Source organism: Ctenopharyngodon idella, chromosome 24 (assembly GCF_019924925.1).
Source record: "Ctenopharyngodon idella isolate HZGC_01 chromosome 24, HZGC01, whole genome shotgun sequence".
Taxonomy (NCBI): Eukaryota; Metazoa; Chordata; class Actinopteri; order Cypriniformes; family Xenocyprididae; genus Ctenopharyngodon; species Ctenopharyngodon idella.
In genome coordinates, this window is record NC_067243.1 from 17,544,242 (window position 1) to 17,562,807 (window position 18,566).

The 18,566-nt window shown below is 36.6% G+C and overlaps 2 protein-coding genes across 5 annotated transcripts; both read right to left on the minus strand.

Moving 5' to 3' along the window:
* Nucleotides 1-34: 34 nt before the first annotated feature.
* On the minus strand, nt 35-10,525 carry si:ch211-106e7.2 (uncharacterized). The gene is made up of 4 exons (XM_051884510.1): nt 10,364-10,525; nt 980-6,352; nt 816-875; nt 35-582 (listed from the first exon to the last, which is right to left on the minus strand). Exons 2-4 carry the CDS (start codon nt 6,300-6,302, stop codon nt 428-430), a joined length of 5,538 nt encoding a protein of 1,845 aa, XP_051740470.1. The 5' UTR covers nt 6,303-6,352; nt 10,364-10,525; the 3' UTR covers nt 35-427.
* Nucleotides 10,526-13,644: 3,119 nt separating this feature from the next.
* Nucleotides 13,645-18,514, minus strand: nfybb (nuclear transcription factor Y, beta b). 4 transcript variants are annotated; one of them, XR_007928362.1, is made up of 8 exons: nt 18,353-18,514; nt 16,872-16,965; nt 16,450-16,583; nt 16,029-16,226; nt 15,809-15,887; nt 15,491-15,600; nt 15,239-15,318; nt 13,645-15,104 (listed from the first exon to the last, which is right to left on the minus strand). XR_007928362.1 is itself a non-coding variant. In XM_051884662.1 (7 exons), exons 2-7 carry the CDS (start codon nt 16,963-16,965, stop codon nt 15,072-15,074), a joined length of 618 nt encoding a protein of 205 aa, XP_051740622.1. In that variant the 5' UTR covers nt 18,353-18,513; the 3' UTR covers nt 13,645-15,071. The 4 variants fall into 4 exon arrangements, 1 of the variants encoding a protein (XP_051740622.1); XR_007928364.1 differs by lacking the exon at nt 18,353-18,514 and adding an exon at nt 18,141-18,289; XR_007928363.1 differs by lacking the exon at nt 18,353-18,514 and adding an exon at nt 18,137-18,280.
* Between the last annotated feature and the right edge of the window lie 52 nt (nt 18,515-18,566).

Sequence of the window (18,566 nt, forward strand, 5' to 3'; positions counted from 1 at the left end):
AGGCCATAAAACCCAGGAGCAACTGGAAACAGAATTAAAGGTATTACAAAATGGTTTTATTAAAAAAAAGTTTTATAAAATTGTACAAAAATAGATTGTCAAATTTTTACAAACCAGCAGACTTAAACCACAATATAAAATTAAAAAAATATATATATGTACCTTCATGACAAACATGTTTCTTGAAAATGTAGTTAAACTATAAAGCTCAGACTCACACAAATCCTTGAGGACTTGGCTACTAGCAGCTGTTGAACTATATGACCAGTGTGCAATTGATGCATTTATGATATAATACAGACTTTAAGTTCAAGTACACAGTAAAAAATTAATCAGTACATTCAGCAATTTGCATCTGATAGATTCATCATATTAACAGGAAGTAAACACGACAAAAAAACCCATTTGCTTAAATTTTAATAAGAAATCAAGCTCTTTCACTGGAATTCTGCTTGGAGGCAATTTCCTTCTTTTTATGATATCTCTTCTTGAACTCTTGGAAGAGGCTACATGAGCCTGAGACGTCTGCGACCTGGATGGGCTGAGTTTGCTTTTTCTTCAAGGGGCTGAAACTCCAAACACCTGCAGATAGACAAGCACAAAGACGTTTAGATGGGTGTTAAACTACCATAAAATGTTACATGAAAGACAGATACAAGATTCATTTCTCACAATATGCCCTGGTTAGGGTTTAGAAACTGGATTTTACACTAACCTGTGATTACTGGATATTTAATTTTGTGCTTCAACTTCATAAGAGGCTAATAAAAATTTATTAAATTTTAAATTAACAACATGAATCCTGTGTCCAATACCTTGTGTTGGCGAACGACTTGTTTTCATCCGTTTAACTTTATCTTCTGGGCCTGACATCTCTTAAGAAAAGGGAACAAGATTTATATATAAAAAAAAAAAAAAAAAAAAAGGTACATTTGGTAGACTTACATAAACTTAGAAAATTTATATTTTAAGCAGTTACCATTTTGTGTACTCTGTGAAGTGTCGGCTTGAGCGCAATTGAGTTCAGGTCCATCTTCAAAGTTAAAAGACTCTGGCAATACTTTGAATTCCAATGCAAGACCCTCCTCCAATGGCAACAAAGCAGGGTTCCCCAACTCATATTTACTTTTTGTTATGTTATCAGGTGAATGCAATAATTTGTATGGCACAGTCTTCCCTCTGATGACATATTTATTCATAGACATTTGTTGAGTCGAACACTTATGCTGTCTCTTTCGCTTATTTCCCCCACCCAAATGGACGCCACTCTTTGCATTAGCACTTGGATTAAGCAGCTTTTTGATTGAGGTAGATGAAAGTGCATTTTTGCTGAGTTCAGAAACAGGATGTGAGGGCAAGGTTCTATGCAGAGCCAGGTCTTTGGAGGACGCTCTTCGTATTCTCTCGCTCTTATCCACAACATCTTCATCTTGTGTTTCCACCTCTTTGTGCTTCTTTGACTTACTCTCCGCTTCAAACTTATGATGAGAGAGTATAGTTACTTGAAGAGTTTCTGGGGGCTCTTCACAAATTTCTTTCCCTTTAGATCTTCTAGATCGCCTTACTTCTTTTCTTCCAGAAGATGACCCATACAGTGCAAGACATATCGTATTGGTCTTCCTCTTCAAATCAGGAGTTGGGATGTCTTGCTCAATCTCATTCTTCATGGTCACATTTGTTGCACATTTTGCAGGCGATTCATCTCTAGTCTGCTCTGACATTTCAGTCTCCATCTTACGAACCTCTTCAGAACTTGAAACGTCCTTCAGAATCTTTGTTGTGTCCCAAGTAGGATCGTTCGACAAGGGGTTTTCATCATCTGTGGTTTCAGAATCATCTGTTCTTTCAAGAGTAGAATTTTCCAGTTCCACCAATTTGTTAGAATCCTCTTTTTCAGTCTGCAACTCTAAACTTGTGCCGTGGACCTCAATTTGAGTCTCTTCTTCTTTGAACTCTGCTTTTTTCTGGCACATACACAAGGGGCCATCTCCATGTTCTAAAGTTTGAAACCATTTAGCAAGACAACAGTAAGACTCCAACATTTCATCACCAGAACTATGATATTTCCCTTCTTTTGGCTTCACATCTTCTAGGAGTATAGGCTTGAGCTCCAGGACTTGAACTTTAACCTGGTCCTCAGTGGTAATAGGAACAGCAATGTCTTTCTGCAAGTCCTTAACTTCCATCTCACCGGAAAACCATCGCTCAGCCATGTCGTGAGAGAGAACATCAATCTTAATAGAGTCTAAAGTGCCCATCTGGTCAGTCTCCTCTTCATTTGTGTTCAAAGTAAGTTCTTGACTAGGTTTTGGATCAGTCTTATATACCATACTCTCATCTGTGAGCATATAGTCAATGTCAGGCATTTCTTCATTGGATTCATTTTGAACTGGAGACGGTTCTGCGAACACAGGATGAAGTTTCGGTGGACTTATAGAGTCAATACGGTCATCCAGCCTTGATGTTGCATTTGCGTGCATCTCTGGTGGTGCAGCAATGTCCTGATCTTCCATCAACTGACCAGCAAAGCATTGTTTAGCCACTTCCTGAGGGAGAACCTTAATCCTAATAGACACTGAAGCATCCATCTCAACAATGTCCTCTTCATTCATTTGCACAGGAAGTTCTTGACTAGTTTTTGGATCAGTCTCACATCTCACACTCTCATCTGTGAGTACATAGTCAATTTCAGGCATTTCTTCATTGAATTGCATTTGACATGGTTCTGCAGTCACAGGATGAAGTTTCGGTGGACTTGCACAGTCAATTTGACTGGTTGATCCAGTCAACGCCAGATTTTTGGCTCCATTAGAAAAACGATAATCCAGCCTTGATATTGCAGTTGAGGGTTGATGCTTGTTTTTCAAAACGTCACATTTTCCAATTTGCCGTTTTTCTCCCGCTCCCCTCCCCAGATGTGTCATGGCCGTCAGTGGATGAATTGTATTTGATTGGCAACTGGTTTGTTCCGCAACCACATAGCCCTTCAGTGAGCAGTTGCCATCAGCCTCTCCCAACCTCTCCTTCTGTTCTTTTGTTAATATGTCATGTTCTTGGGGTGTACGCAACAAAGAGGCTTTGTGTCTTATTTCTGCTGTTGCAGCTATATCTTCATCTTCCATCAACTGACCAGCAAAGCATTGTTTAGCCACTTCCTGAGGGAGAACATTAATCCTAATAGAAGCTGAAGCACCCATCTCGACATTCTCCTCTTCATTCATTTGTACAGAAAGCTCTTGACTAGGTTTTGGGTCAATCTCACATCTCACACGGTCACTGGATTCATTTAGCACTTGAGTTAAGGACACAAACTCTTGTTGTTTTTCAACCACAGGACTGAGCATCAATGGACTTGAGCAGTCACTTTGGCTGGATGATTCATCTCTCAACACGGGACTTTTGGCTCCCACACCATTACAAAAACTATTGTTCAATCTTAATGTTCTAGAGGAGCTTTGATGCTTTCTTGTCAAACCACTGCGTTTTTCATTTAAGTTGTGATGCTTTTTTAATAAATAATCACATCCTTTCAATTTCCTTACCAGATTCTTCATTGCATTTAGTGGATTTAAAGTATTTGGCTGGCAACTGGTTTGTTCTTGAATCACATTAAGCTTCAGTGAGCAGTTATCAGTCACAGGTGGAGAATGAGCATTAAAGGGAACTGGCCATTTTTCATGAAGACTTTCCTTGTACATATTTTTCTCTGAAGATGTTTGTTCTTCTATTTGTACTTTTTTAGAAACGTCTGTTGAACCATCATTATGTTCAGCTAAAGATGGTTTATAGAGGGCTGATAACAGTGTACTTGGAATTGTAGATGCTGACTTTTTGGCCTTTTCCTCTAACCTCTGCCTACTTGTTTGTTCTTCCATTGATATTGTGTTAAGTACTTGGGAAGCATTTAACAAAGAGGTCTCATGCTTGTTTAGTGATGCAGCAATGACATTATGTTCCATCATCTCACTAGTATCACGCTGTTCAGCCATTTCATGAGGTAGAACATTCATCTTATAGGCTGAAGAACCCACCTTGTCAGTCTCCTCTTCATTCATGCACACAGGAATTTCTTGATTAGGTTTTGGAAAGGTCTCACATCTCACATTCTCATCAAGGATGGCACAGTCATTGTTAGGCATTTTTTCACTGGATCCAATTTGTATTTGAGATAATGCATCCTCTCTTTGTTCTGCTACTGCGTTATAGAGCTTTGGTGAGTTTGCGCAGTCACTTTGGCTGGTTGATTTGGGCAACAAAACACTATTGGCTCCAACATCACTACAAAATTGGTCATCCAACCTGGACATTCCAGTCTGGACATCTTTTTTATCCAAATCCTTCACAACAGTAATCATGTCCTCTAAAGAATTTGCAATATTTGGTTGACTGCTGGTTTGTTCTGTAACCACACAATGACGCTTTGTTGAGCAGTTAGCATCAGACACAGTTGGAGATTGCTCATTAAACAAAACAGGCAAGTTTTCATGAAGACTTTCATTGTCCAAAGTTGGTTCTTCTGCTGGTACTTTGTTCTCCACCGCTGTTGGTAACTGTTTACACCTAGTCAGTGATGGCTTTTCAGTGGCTTCTTGCAATTTGTTTTGCGTTTTACATGCTGAGATTTGTGCATCATGTTCGGGGGCATTTTGAAAGGACTTATAGAACCAAGAATAACCACACTCCTTGTCGATATCATCAACGTTTTCATTAAGATTCAACCAAGACGACTTGTACGTCATCTTCGGTGGCTCTTCGTTGTGTTTTAAAACGTGAAAATCCTTGATGACTTTGTTACGTACATCACTTTTAAGTTGCCTCAATATCACAGGCTCTTTCGTCAGACAGTAACCATAGACTTCTTGCATTATGTTCTGATATATGCCAGTTTGTACAGAATCATAAAACTTGCCATAATCCCCATTCCAATAAAGCTTTAAGATGTCCCTCCAAACATCATTTTTTTGGACATTCTTCTGATGCCCGTCTTCTATTTGCTGAATCATGGCAATTAAAGTATGCAATCGATCTAATGGCCATTCGATAACAGGAATAGTTTCCGTTTCAACAGTTTTCTTGTCTGTGAATGTGCAGTTATTATTTATCTTATCACTCGGTTCATTTCGCATTTGAGTTGGCACAGATTTGTTTTGTTCTGCAACCACACTTTTAAGCTTCGGTGAACTTGCACGGCGACTTCGACCAGTTGACTCAATCGAAACGGGACTTTTGGCTCCAACTACATAGCAAAGTCCATCATTAAGCCTTGGCTCTGCTGACTTTGGCCTTTGAGGCTTCCTTGCTGGATCATTTGGTTCTCCCTTTTGGTAATTCAGATTAGCACTGGCCTCCAGAGCATGTGGAATATTTGGTTGATGCCGTACATGCTTGCTTATTGGGTCATTACGTTCACCCTTTTGGTAATTCAGATTAGCATTGGCCTCCAGAGCATGTGGAATATTTGGTTGATCCTGTACAATCTCTTGCACAGAATTTACATTCATTTTCGCATAAGCAGATTTGTCTGAACCATTAACAGATGCTGTTCCTATCGGAGATAACGGCGTGACAACGGCAACAGCTCTCTGTGCAGAAATGTTCTGTACACAGGTAGAAGGTGTTTGCAAATTAGCATGGGTTGACTTCTCAGGAATCAATAACTGGTAATGGTAGCCACCAAACAAACTACTGTGACCATGAGGGGCATTTTCTGTTGGGGGGTAATATTTCAGATCAGATGGCAAGTTTGTTCTTGTTTTTGGTGAGTCTTTTGCCAAATTAGGAGCATTTACATGTTGCTGTCTGCTATGCAAATTGCCAGTGTTCACAACCTGTTGTGAATTATTTGGGCCAGCTGCCAAGGAAATATTTTGCTGCTGGATGTATAAACTGTTATTTGAGTTAAAGGCACAGTGTGGCATGTTTGGCCCATTATTGTTGGGAGCACCCTGTAGATTTATGTTGTTAACAGGTAAGAATATCTGACAATTAGAGGGCATGTTCCACAGAATAATTTGTGAGTCCTGTTTTCCTGAATTTTCTTTTGAAGTAAGAGGAGTGTCTTTGGTAGCTTGAATGCCACTAGTCAAAATCTGGTCACTGGTTGACGGTTGGACTGTGCAGGTGAACTGTGTAAAATAATTTCCAGTGGCACCTTGTCCTGGATACGATGGGCTTGCAGCGTGAGATGGTAAACATAGCTGATAAAGGTTTTGGCCCAGAGTATTAGCGGTCCCATCTCTAGGTGAGGTCCCTTTTCCATGCAAATTTTGCAGTTGTCCTGATTGTTGTGAATTAGCTTGCATGCTAATCAATGTTCACTTGCATCTCCAGAAGGGGTGCAATATTCACATCCCTGGAAAAAAACAAAGCAAAACATTAGGGTACAAAATACTTTTAAATTGGCAAAAGGTCATTTCATTCACTGAAACTTGGTCAGTCTAAATTTCTTGATACCAAACTGAACCGATACCACGGCAAAAAACAACCAGAAAAACAACTTGATAATAGATGTCAGGAACTTAAAATTCTTTATTAACTTAAACAAGTTGAGAGAGAGAGAGAGATATTTGCAACATTGATAAAAGAATCAAGCCAAAGTTATAATTGCCCTCAACTGCATCAAACTCCAATGGTGAAAAAAGTTTGCCTGTTGCAAAATGATTTATTTTGTCCGCCGGAAGCTAGTTATTTGAATTTATAAAGTTTTAAATAAGGATATTTGTTTTATACAAACGCATCGATTCGCTTCAGAAGGCCTTTATTAACCCCCTGGAGTCGTATGGATTCATTTTTATTATGGATGGATGCATTTTTTTGTCTTCAAGCCATTCACAACCATTATAAACCTTGGAGGACTAAGGATATTTTTAAATATATCTCCGATTGTGTTCGTCTGAAAGAAGATAGTCATATACACCTAGGATGGCTTGAGGGTGAGTAAATCATGGGATAATTTTCATTTTTGGGTGAACTATCCCTTTAAGTCAAAACAGACTGTGTTTACATGAAGACTCATCATCAAGGCAGACATTTTGACTTGAACAGTCAAATACACACAGGATATGTGCGTATTTGACTGTTTAAGCACAATAAGTGTGAAAGAGAACTGAACTGGGGAAAGCAAATCACATTCTGTGGCGGCTTTTCACACTTTTGCGGCTTATCGTGTTTATATTTTTAACCAACCACGTCCTATTTGATCATTCATGCATGTTTCTTTATTGCTCTGAAGGGTCAATAACTTGAAGTGCTGCGCAAATATATTAACATTCCACCCGGTGTGTCTGCAGGAAATGGAAGCAGATTGCTGCACAATGCTGTCATTACTCTTGAAGTATCGGTACTAATAAAATTAGGAATCGTACAATTTTTAACAACTGGGTATCGTAATATATTTCTAGTACCGGTATATCATGCAACACTACTGCTCACTCTTCCCTTCCACACCAAAACAAGTTTTAGTCAAACACTGAAGATTAAAGGATTTCTGTTATCTCAACCCCTGCCAATTCACACCATTTCCACAATCAGTAGCCTATACCCCTCCCCCCTCATTACCCTTCACTGAAGTCCACTGCATTTAAAACAATTGGCACCAAATGGTGTCTCACAAGCAATACTTAATGTTTATTCACACCAAAAGGCAAAACAAAGCATGACACAATGCCTTATGTACAATTGGCGACTTATTCATGTACATCACTTTGATATCTTATTTTAATATTGCATTATGTTTTATCTTTTTTTCACCCAAAAAAGAAAATTGTCATCATTTACACACCCTCAGGTTGTTCCAAACCTGTGTGAATTTCTTTACTTCTGCTGAACACAGAAGAAGATTTTGAAGAATGTCGGTAACCAAACAGTTGATGGGCCCTGTTGACTTCCATAGTATTTTTCTTCCAAGCTATGGACGTCAATGGGGCATCATCAACTGTTTAGTACCCATATTCTTCAAAATATCTTCTTTTGTGATGCACAAATTCTCATTCTTATACCATTATGTTTTTTTATATACCCAATGGTCATGCTTTCTGCTATCTTCTTAGCAGTTGGCCCAACCCCTTCACTTGCCACCATTACCAAACTTCCCAGCTTTCTTTTTAACGGTGGAAAAGTACCTTCTGTTTCATTTTTAAAAAATAACCTTTTAATCTTATTTTTCATAAGCATATTTGTTTTACAGGAGTACCAATGTAATTAAGTGTACCAATCAGTGCTTGAAACCTCTTTAAAGGATTAGTTCACTTTAAAATGAATCACATTAAGTCATATCACAAACTCTGTTTTTCTGTTCCAAAATCTGCTCGGTAAAATGTCCAAGATATTTTATCTTCACACAAACTTTAAGATCCTTATCAGACAACTTAAAACAGTAAAGTTTAGACATTTATCCTCTTTAGTTCTGCAGATCACAGTCTTACTAGTATTACAATAATGTACAAAGTCATACATGTGAGGAGCTGTTGGGAACTACTAGGACTGATGACCACAAGATCATAATATGGTCACTAGAATATTACTAATCATACGGTCTGTAAGCTTTCAAACATTTGGGCAAATCATCAATGTAAAGATAAAAAAGTTACAGGGACCAAATCCCCCATGTCGAACACCAGTGCTGACCCCAAAAAGGGCTGAAACTTTACTGCCCCATTTAATTCACATGGTCTGGTGGGCATTTCATTTCATTAAGTTGTTTTTGTTCCATTTTGTGCTAAACTTAGAACGTCGTTACTTGCTTCACTTTTCTTTTGACCCTCTAACTTATGACATCTCATTTGTATTTTGTGTGTTCCTGCTACGAAAATTACACTTACATGATCACAGACAATATGTAGACAATCGTTAATATAATAATCAAACCCGTAAGACCTTCATTCATCTTCAAAACACAATTTTTTTTAATGAAATCCAAGGTTTTTTTTTATCCCCCTTGGAAAGCAATGTAATTACTGTCATTCAAGGTCCAGAAAAGTAGTAAAGACATTGTTAAAATAGTCCATGTGACTACGGTGGTTCAACCTTAATATTATGAAGCGAAGAGAATACTTTGTGTGTGCAAAAACAAAAAAATAATGACTTTATTCAACAATTTCTTCTCTACTCTGTCTCGTATGCAGTTGACACAGTGAACGCGCAGGTGAGACCTAAATATCTCACGTTGCTATCGGTGTTTAAACTAAACTCATTTAAACCATGCCAATTTAAACATTCAACCATAAGACGCGAAAGAGAGCGTACACGGAGAGCCACGTCACAGCGCGCAACTACTCTCGCGCAAATTCTCTTTCAAATCTTGCACCTGAACAAACAAATTCACACAAAAATTGTGTCAACATGCCCGTCTTCCTGAGTATCCTAACAGAGTAGGTTATTTCTTAAGAGAAAAACGAGACCGACAACGCATGTGTATCAGTGTACTGGATCTTTGAATTATGTCTTAAAGTGGCAGCAGTCTAATATTCCTGCTCTCTGTTTTTAATGTTAATCAAACAACAAAAGATTAAGAAATCACTCACTACGCTTGTATGAATAGCTTTTGTAACTTCAATAATGTAATTTAATTTATTCAAAGAAGTTTATATGCAGTGTTATTTTATATTTGATTACTTTATTCAATTTCTGTACCTGAAAAAAAAACTCTAAACACATCTTAGCTCTCATGTATTTATTTGTGCTGTTTCTCATAGTTAGATCATTTGTTTTTATCTTCTTTATTTTTATTTGACGATTTTTATTTTACTTAACATAGCACATACCGAAATGTACCGAAACCGTGACCCTAAAACCGTGATAAAAACCGAACCGTGAGTAATCTGAACCGTTCCACCCCTAATACTTAATAACAATTACATTTTTGAGTGAACTAACCCAAATGTTCCAGCTCTAGTTCTTTTGGCCCCATACCATTACTATTATACAGCATGTAAACCCTTTTATTGGAAGATATATACTATAATGTATTTAAACGAAGGCCTATGTCGTTGACTAGATGGGTGTCATAAATTACTTGTGTTACATCGCTTTTACTGACCTCATGCACAAAAATAAAATTGAAGAAAGTACTGAACAAAACATAACGTTACAGGAAATCGCTATTCGCTCAACAGTTTTGTGAAGAAAAGTCTTTTTTCTAATCGAAAACGTTAAAACGAAATGCTTTTTTTTTAACGCACAGATCTGGCTTGGTTCGACTCTGCAATTGGAAAAACAGCGAGATTTAGAGAATTACTGGCCGTTTACGAAACCCCGTTTTAGAGAAAAGTTCTGAAACAACTTTTAACCAAAGAGACATCACGGCCAAATTGTAATGGCAAAACAAAACAAATCGTTCACTGCAAGGAAGAACTAAATTACTTACTTAAAATTCTTGTAAGAACAGCTCTTCTGTCTGTGATGAATCTATTTCACTCAGCTGCACTGCTTGCTTTGAATATTTCCTCTCAGGCAATCTGAACAGGCCTTTGATGTGCACGAGGGGCGGGACCGTTTTAGCCTGTGTTGCCAAGTCAATTTGGTTATGTCGATTAGGGTCTGCCGTTCTTTTTTTCTGTTAATGTACATCTGTTATAAAAACGTTTTATTCTTTTAAAAATAAATCACATTTCTTTTCATTAATTTATATATTCTCTGCAGTTTCGCCATTGCTGATCCAAGTACTTCAATATTTCATTAGAATCTGGAGAATCTGGCAACATGGTGTGACCTGAAAGCAATGTATAAACTAAACCGAGTAGTATACTCTGAATCTGAAATAAATATATAATATAATATAATATAATATAATATAATAAACAGGTATTTCAGTAACAATGGGTACTCTGTAAAGATAAAACCTGCTCCAGATTAGGCATCACTATCAAGAATCAATAAATAATATAATAATTTTATATGCTAACATTAATATAGTAGATATTAAAATCAAATCACACTGTCTTGGTGTTTACACATATGAACATTATCATAGTAATCGCTACAGTCCATGATCAGCAACTAAAATAATAGGCTACAGTAAAATTCAACTTTTATTGTAATTTATGTACAAAAGTACAATAAAAATGCATGCACAATGGTAAAATAGGCTACCAGTAATACTTGTTGTCAAAATGTAATTGATGACACCTGTCAGTCTTTTTTTTTTTTTTTTTTTTTTGGCAATTTTTTTCATAACTCCCTTTCAATGGCCTCCTGTCAATTATGTTTTATCAAAATAATTCATGACCTCTCCTGTCTCCTGCTGACATATGGAACCTTAAAATGAAAAGTCAAAATAATAATCAAAAAGCTTAATATGAGAAAACATTTAGAAACATAAAATATTTAGCTGTTTCAGACCATCAATAATATGTGGGAGATTGAAAAATTTGGATTCTGGTACACCCAGAACATTATGAAACTAATCATGTTATGAAATTATAATATAGTTATACAAAATATGGTTACAAATAAACACCAAAAACCAAATTTGGCAGCCATCTTCTCCTAATTCACATAGATGTGGAAGTTTTCGAACTACATAAATATGCTCATCTGAGTTCATCAGAGCGTAATCATGATTCATTTGCTCTTGAACGTGTCACAATTATGTTCTATTAGATTCATTTTCATGGACTTTTAGTTTGTATTCATCAATTCCCTCTTTCTTTTGTTCAAGTTTCCCGCCACTCATCAGTTTCCATGGACACTCACTAATCATCACAGCTGTTTATCATTACGTTCATCACCATTGTGTATTTAAGTTCCTCACTTCCTTTCCCTCATTGTTTGTGCATTCTGTGGATTACCTGTTTTGAGTTATTTAATAAACCTTGTTTTATTTTATCCTTTTGGAATATCTTCGTCATCATTGGACTAAATATGCTACAGAACGGGTGAAGAGATGTTGTAGAAGAAGATGTAATAACAAATAATTATAATTCCATATGTTCCACTGACAAGTCATAGATCATTCTGACAAAACATGACAGACTGGGCATTGTAAAATATGAAATTATAAAATTTTGACACAGCCCATTGAAATGACTACTTAAGTACATAAATACAGTATTTCCATTGTGATTGAAAATCCATCTGCTTCTGTTACACATCGCTGAATTTGATTTATGATCCTTCTCTCTTCCCTGTCAGAGGAGAATTACGAGGCTGTAGAAAATCCCCTCTCCCCGCCTGAGAAAGCACACAATATATCATGTAAAAGTGTGAACCGCCCCATCAGACAATCTGGCTGGGAAGAGGCTGGTGAAGCGGTAGGGGTCACCCTGGAGGTGTGATGTCATTCAGACTGCTTTTGTGATGAGGTTACTCTCAGGAGGGGGGAGACGACTCTCACTGTATGGGGGGCTGAAAATGTCACTGCTAGGCAAACTTTTTGAATTTGAAGATCAAGGAATATTGTACTTAATTTGTCTACTGGGAAACATGCAAGTATCTTCTGTTGCTTCCAAAGGGCAGAACTAAATGAAAAAAAAAAAAAAAAAAGAAGATATTTAAACAAAATAAGAAAACAATGGACCGCTTCATCCTGTTAAAAAGTTTTCACCCCCCGACTCTTAATGCATCGTGTTTCCTTCTAGAGCATCAGTGAATGTTTGAACCTTTTTTAATAGTTGTATTTGGATTTTTCTTAAGAACAGAGCTCAGTTTAACTGCTCAGAACAAACAAGAGACTCATGAAAAACCATCACAAAACAAACAACCAGTTGTAGATCATCCAGGTAACCACACATGGGATGGGATGCATGACAGTGACAGTATCATCCCCCAAGTAAGTCTCTTTTCTGTGTTGTTGTGATAGGCCAGAACCGGTGTTATTTTAGGATTTTTATTAATATTTTATTAATATCAAAAAATTATTAATTTTAGTTATAGTTTTTTTTTTAATAATATAGGTTTTAGACATTTAATTTCAGTTTTAGTTGTTTTAGTACAACTTAAACGAAATGAAAATGAGAAATGTTTCCTTGGCAACTAGTATAGTATATTTTTTTGAACACATAAAAAGTACTTGTAGAATAGCCTGAGAATTATGCAAGCCAGGAAAATTGTAGAGGCCACAGGCAGGCCATTGTAACTATGATATGGAAACCCCCCAAAAAGCCATACAGCTTACCTCACAGAATGGTAGACAAATTGAAGAAAACACTTAGCATACATTGAATGGTACAATCATTAACCTAAATATTCTGTTCTTTTTTTTTTAAATGTGACTTATGTAAGCAATAAGGTACGAGAGGCTGTGCTGTATCGTGAATAAGTCACGGCTGAAGGGTGTTGTTAGGCACGACGCGAAGCCTTGAGTACCTTATTGCTTTAATAAAACGGATACCACACAATACATATATTAAAGCCAAAAATATGTATCAATGCAACTTTTATGAAGTAAACTTTCACTAAAAGCCTTCCTTCCACTGGAAAAAATAGTCCCTGACCGTGAACAGCAACAGAAGTTACATTATTACGCCATTAGATGGCGGCAAAGACTTTTATGTTTTTATGAGTGAGTCAGTCAGTAGTGAAGACTTTTATATTGAAAAGACTGAATTGTTGTGAACACGGAAGAAGACACAACTGACAAATGCTTTGACTAGCGCTGTCAGTCATGGTAAAACCCCTTAACTGTTAAAAGGACAAGATAATACATCAGACTTTTAAACAGATTTTTTATTATGAACATAGGACTGACCTGAAGGAAAATGCTAAATCTGAATGCAGGTAATAAACTCGCTTACTCGATCTCTTTCTCACAATACAGTAAGCTTCAATGAACAATATCAATTAAGAACTAACAGTTTATATTGCTAAGAGTGGTTGCTAAGGGTGTTGTGTAGTGATATACAGAACCGTTGGGTGAAGCGGTCATAGCCGTGTTTTATCGTGAATAAAACACAGCTATTGACCAATAAGAATCAAGGACAGGAACTAACCGTTTTATAAGCTTCCTTGAAAAATGGGATTAAAAGGTTTTTGGTTATTTTAGTTTGATGGTGATTGGGAGGTGATATGTTCAGTTCACTTAGTTTTGTCGTGGCCATGACATATCAACTTGTGGGAATGTCGTATTTGCTATAATATCAACAATTAAATATCCTTTGTACTAAATCTGAAATTTTCTTTCAGCGTTTAGATATGCATTTTACCACTGACCATAAACACCTTTATGCTGTGGGAGAAACATAAAAATAAACATATTAGAGAAATGATGACAACTCTGGGACAAATAGATACTTTTTATAAATGAAAAATTGAAATAGTTTAGGTCTACTTTTAAAATGTCATATTTTTATGTGTTCTTACAGTAGTTGTTGTCCTTATGTCATGGATTTGCGGATTGTGTGCTTTAAATACACAACCATTTTAAAATCCACATTCAAGGTGTAACTGAACCTTAATAAGCACATAAAAACAAAATGAACTGTGGTTAGCAAGAAATTAATGTAAAATCATCCAAAGAAAGTCACTGACTTAAAATGGGCCCCAATGAAGAACTTAGATTAGAATTTTGATTTATTTTTGGACTTTGATTGACAATGCAGATTGTTGAGTGAACTGCATAATTACAAATCCATGAAAACATTGAGAAAAAAAAAATATTTACAAAATTTAATTTTAAGTGTTAACATCTTATCAAACCGAAATACATGTACATGCAAAATGGTTTTCATCTATACAAAAAAAGGAGCAAATCACTTATTCCACTATATCGCAGGAAGATTCACATTTGATTTGTATTATTGCTTTAATAGAAGGTTGTTATTTTTGAAACCCCTCAGGACCCTTTAACCTAATCCTTTAAAATCCCATATGTGTAAAACAAACAAAAGTAACACCCAACAGACTAGTCACTTAAAATCATAATGCGTGTGCACAAACACACAAGGAGCACACATGAAAACCAGCTAAACAAACATAGAAGTCCAGCTCTGTGACCTGTGAGAGCACAAGAAGAGGGTCCGCTGAAGACCTCTCACACAGACCCCACCGTTCAGGACCTTCACTTGTATGTGGAAGTGTGGAGGTTTGATTCGTGAAGATTAGGTGTTGATTTCTGCATGTGACATTACAGCACATCTTCAGGAGAACTGGAGCTGCTGCACGCCCGGGATCTGCACCAGAAGAAACGCAAATAAAAGCATCACTCAAAAAGTGTGCTATCTATCTTTATTTCAAACAAATGAGGCTATAGATGAAAGATCAAGTCTGATGTTTTTGACCGCAAAGAACATGGCAGCACTCTCACCTGCTGATATGAGGTGGTGTACACCATCACATTTTGTTGCTGTCCATCAGCTGTTATGATCCCTGCAGGTAGTGGATTTGCTGAGAAAGAAAAATATTTCATTGTGTTGGTCATTGATTGTGTAAATCTAAACGTTGTCTATCTATCCACACTCAAACCCTTGAACCTTCTATAAAGTTCAAAAAGTTTGAGGTGAATTACAAGGGCAATCGTGGGCTTCATTGCACAGGATATGCGCTGTGAGAAACATACGCTTGATGTTACACTTGCAGTCTTGCACGCCTGTAGACCAATCACAACAGACTGGGCCATCTGACCAATCAGAGAAGAGTAGGCTCTCGGAAAGGAGCCGCTTTCAGATTCTTTGAGAAAAGAAGTCATGTGACAATGTATAATATTGTAAGAAAATTAGTGTTTTTTGATCTTGGTTGCATGTAGGAGACCTTCAAAACAAAATTAAGAACCTTTAAAATAGAATATTAGGGGTACTTTAAACAAAAAGTTTCACAACTAAATGAAATAAAAGAAGTTTACTGTTATCTGTTGTTCACAAATTTATAAGTTACTTACTGAAAGACTCATCGGTCAGCTCCTCTCCCATGCCTTCGCTTACAGTTACTGCGCTTATGCCTTTCTCTCCTTTCATGGCCTGAGAACATACAGACAAATGTAACGTCAATCTGAATCAATAAACAGGAGGAAGCCACACCTGTGACAGCTGTGCAAAGTGTTTCCAAAAAGCTTTTATTTCAATGATGTATGATGATGACATTAAAAATGTTCATGTTACCTCTCTGAACTTCTGCAGGTAGAGCTTCAGAGGCTCCACATACATGTCGAAACCCAGCGTGGACATTGCGAACAGGATGTCTTCGCCATTTATCGTCTTGCGTTTCTCCTGATGGCACCTCTCGCTGGCTTCTGAAGTGATGAAGCTGATGAACTCGCTCACACACTCCTGCACACACTCCTTGGCGTCCTTTGCTATCTGAGGGGATGGAGGGAAAAGATTTCTTTCTTTTTGAATAACATGCATGTGTACAATTTGACTTTAAAGTTTAACTTTCATTAAATAAGCATTAAATAAGAAGCTCTGAATAAATGTAATGAACAAAAAGTGCATCTTTTTAATATATAAACAAAAATAAACAACATAAAAAAAGCATTTTATTTCTCATTCTCCAAACAAAACTGCCTTGAAAATAAATTACTTTTCCAGTTTGTGGTATTGCAGTCTTCATGATTCGGGCAACGTTGGCGATTGGGAGATAGATGTCTTGCTCCCGTAGGTTATCTTTGCTTCCATTGCCATCCTCGTGGTCGTTGAGTCCCTCATCACCTTCATCTTTACAAAATAATAATAAATACATAATATAAATAATAAATAAATAAATAATTGGGAATTATTTAAATTACTTAATTTTTTAAAAATAATTTCTTTTATTTACACATAAAATTAAAATGGTATTTATTTACCTCATATTTAAATTAATTCTAATTATGTATTTAAATATTATTAAATATATAAAATATTTTAGAAAAATATATTATATTTTACATTAATTATTAATAAATTATCTAAATGCTAAATAAATAATTTGGATTAATTTAAATGATGTTTGGCTTCACTTACCATCCTGAGCTTGGAGAACAAAGTGACTACCAGCCATATATTCTCCTGTTATGCCAAGTTGGGAGGCATCTGTGGTTGAACTGTCTCCGTCCATCTGAAACATAAATTATTAAAGCTGTACATTATTGGTCTTGTCTCAAAATCAAGTGAGCTGCCTACCTAGGGAGAATTTTTGGCCATCACAGTGAACTACTAGACTTATATAAACATATGTGGGCATCCAATATTTTGAGACAGCCCTCTTGTCATCATTGCATTAATATGAATTTAAAGGGTTAGTTCACCCAAAAATAGTCATTTATTACTCCACACACAGTTTCGAAGCTTTATGAATCATTTGTTTTGAATCAGTGGTTTAGAGCACCAAAATAACATGATTTCAGTAAACGAGGCTTTGTTACATCATAAGTGTTTTGAAACTTCAATAGTTCACGTGATTTTGGCAGTTTGATACGCGATCCGAAACAAATGATTCATAAAGCTTCGAAGCTTCATGAAGCAGTGTTTTGAAATCACCCATCACTAGATATTGTTGAATAAAGTCGCTATTTTGTTATTTTCGGCGCACAAAAAGTATTCTCGTCGCTTCATAACATTAAGGTTGAACCACTGTAGTCACATGAACTGTTTTAAATATGTCTTTAGTAGTCTGGGCATCTGAAAGTTTTAATAATCTTGCTGGCAATGCAGGCCTCACTGAGCCGTCGGATTTTATCAAAAATATCTTAATTTGTGTTCTGAAGATGAACGAAGGTCTTACGGGTGTGGAAAGGTGAGTAATTAATGACAGAATTTTCATTTTTGGGTGAACTAACCCTTTAACTTTTATTTTATTAACTGTCGGCTCAATGGATCACTTTATTTCACATAAACATATATTTTTCATTTAAAAAACAACAAAAACTCCTTTTGCTATCTACATATCTATCCATATATCTATTGCCATATTAGATATATGACATTGTGTTGTAAATATAAATATATATATATATATATATATATATATATATATATATATATATAGAGAGAGAGAGAGAGAGAGAGATAGTTGTATCTATATTTTTACACCAAACCACATTGGTGTATTTTAATGGCTAAACAGCCGGTGCTAGCAATGAACATGTAAGGTTAAAAGCGCTAAATCAATATAAAAAACACATTTCCCCCCTGAATTATTCAGACAAATTGCTCAAATGAATTATTATAATTGATGGACGCATTAAACAGCAGAGGAGGGCAGATAACAAGGACGAGAGCCAAAGCACCCACTGATCCGTCAAAATTGGTCGTAGTAAACAAAGGGGCCGCGCACGATGACGAGCTTTTTACAATTATTCCCACAACAGCGAGCTGCTTTTCATATCCCGCGCTTAATTTCTCATTCTCCCCGCCAACTAATAATAAAACACTCGCGCGCGGAGATTTCCATTCGATGTAACAAAATATGGGTTAGCAATCATTGGCCGGAGCCGCACACTAACCTGCGATGAAGCCCTGGTTGGTTCTCGTCTCAGTTCGGCCGTTTGGTTGGACAGAAAATGGCTGCGGGAGAGCCAGTCCCTGCGCAGGGCTGAACAGTCCTCGAGGAGGAGTCTCACTCGGACACCAGGTGGCGCTATAGTCCAGTTTAAAATAAAAGTGCAATGTGTCGAAATAGCGCCTCCTATTGGTAAATGTTGGTACACTGCACTAAAA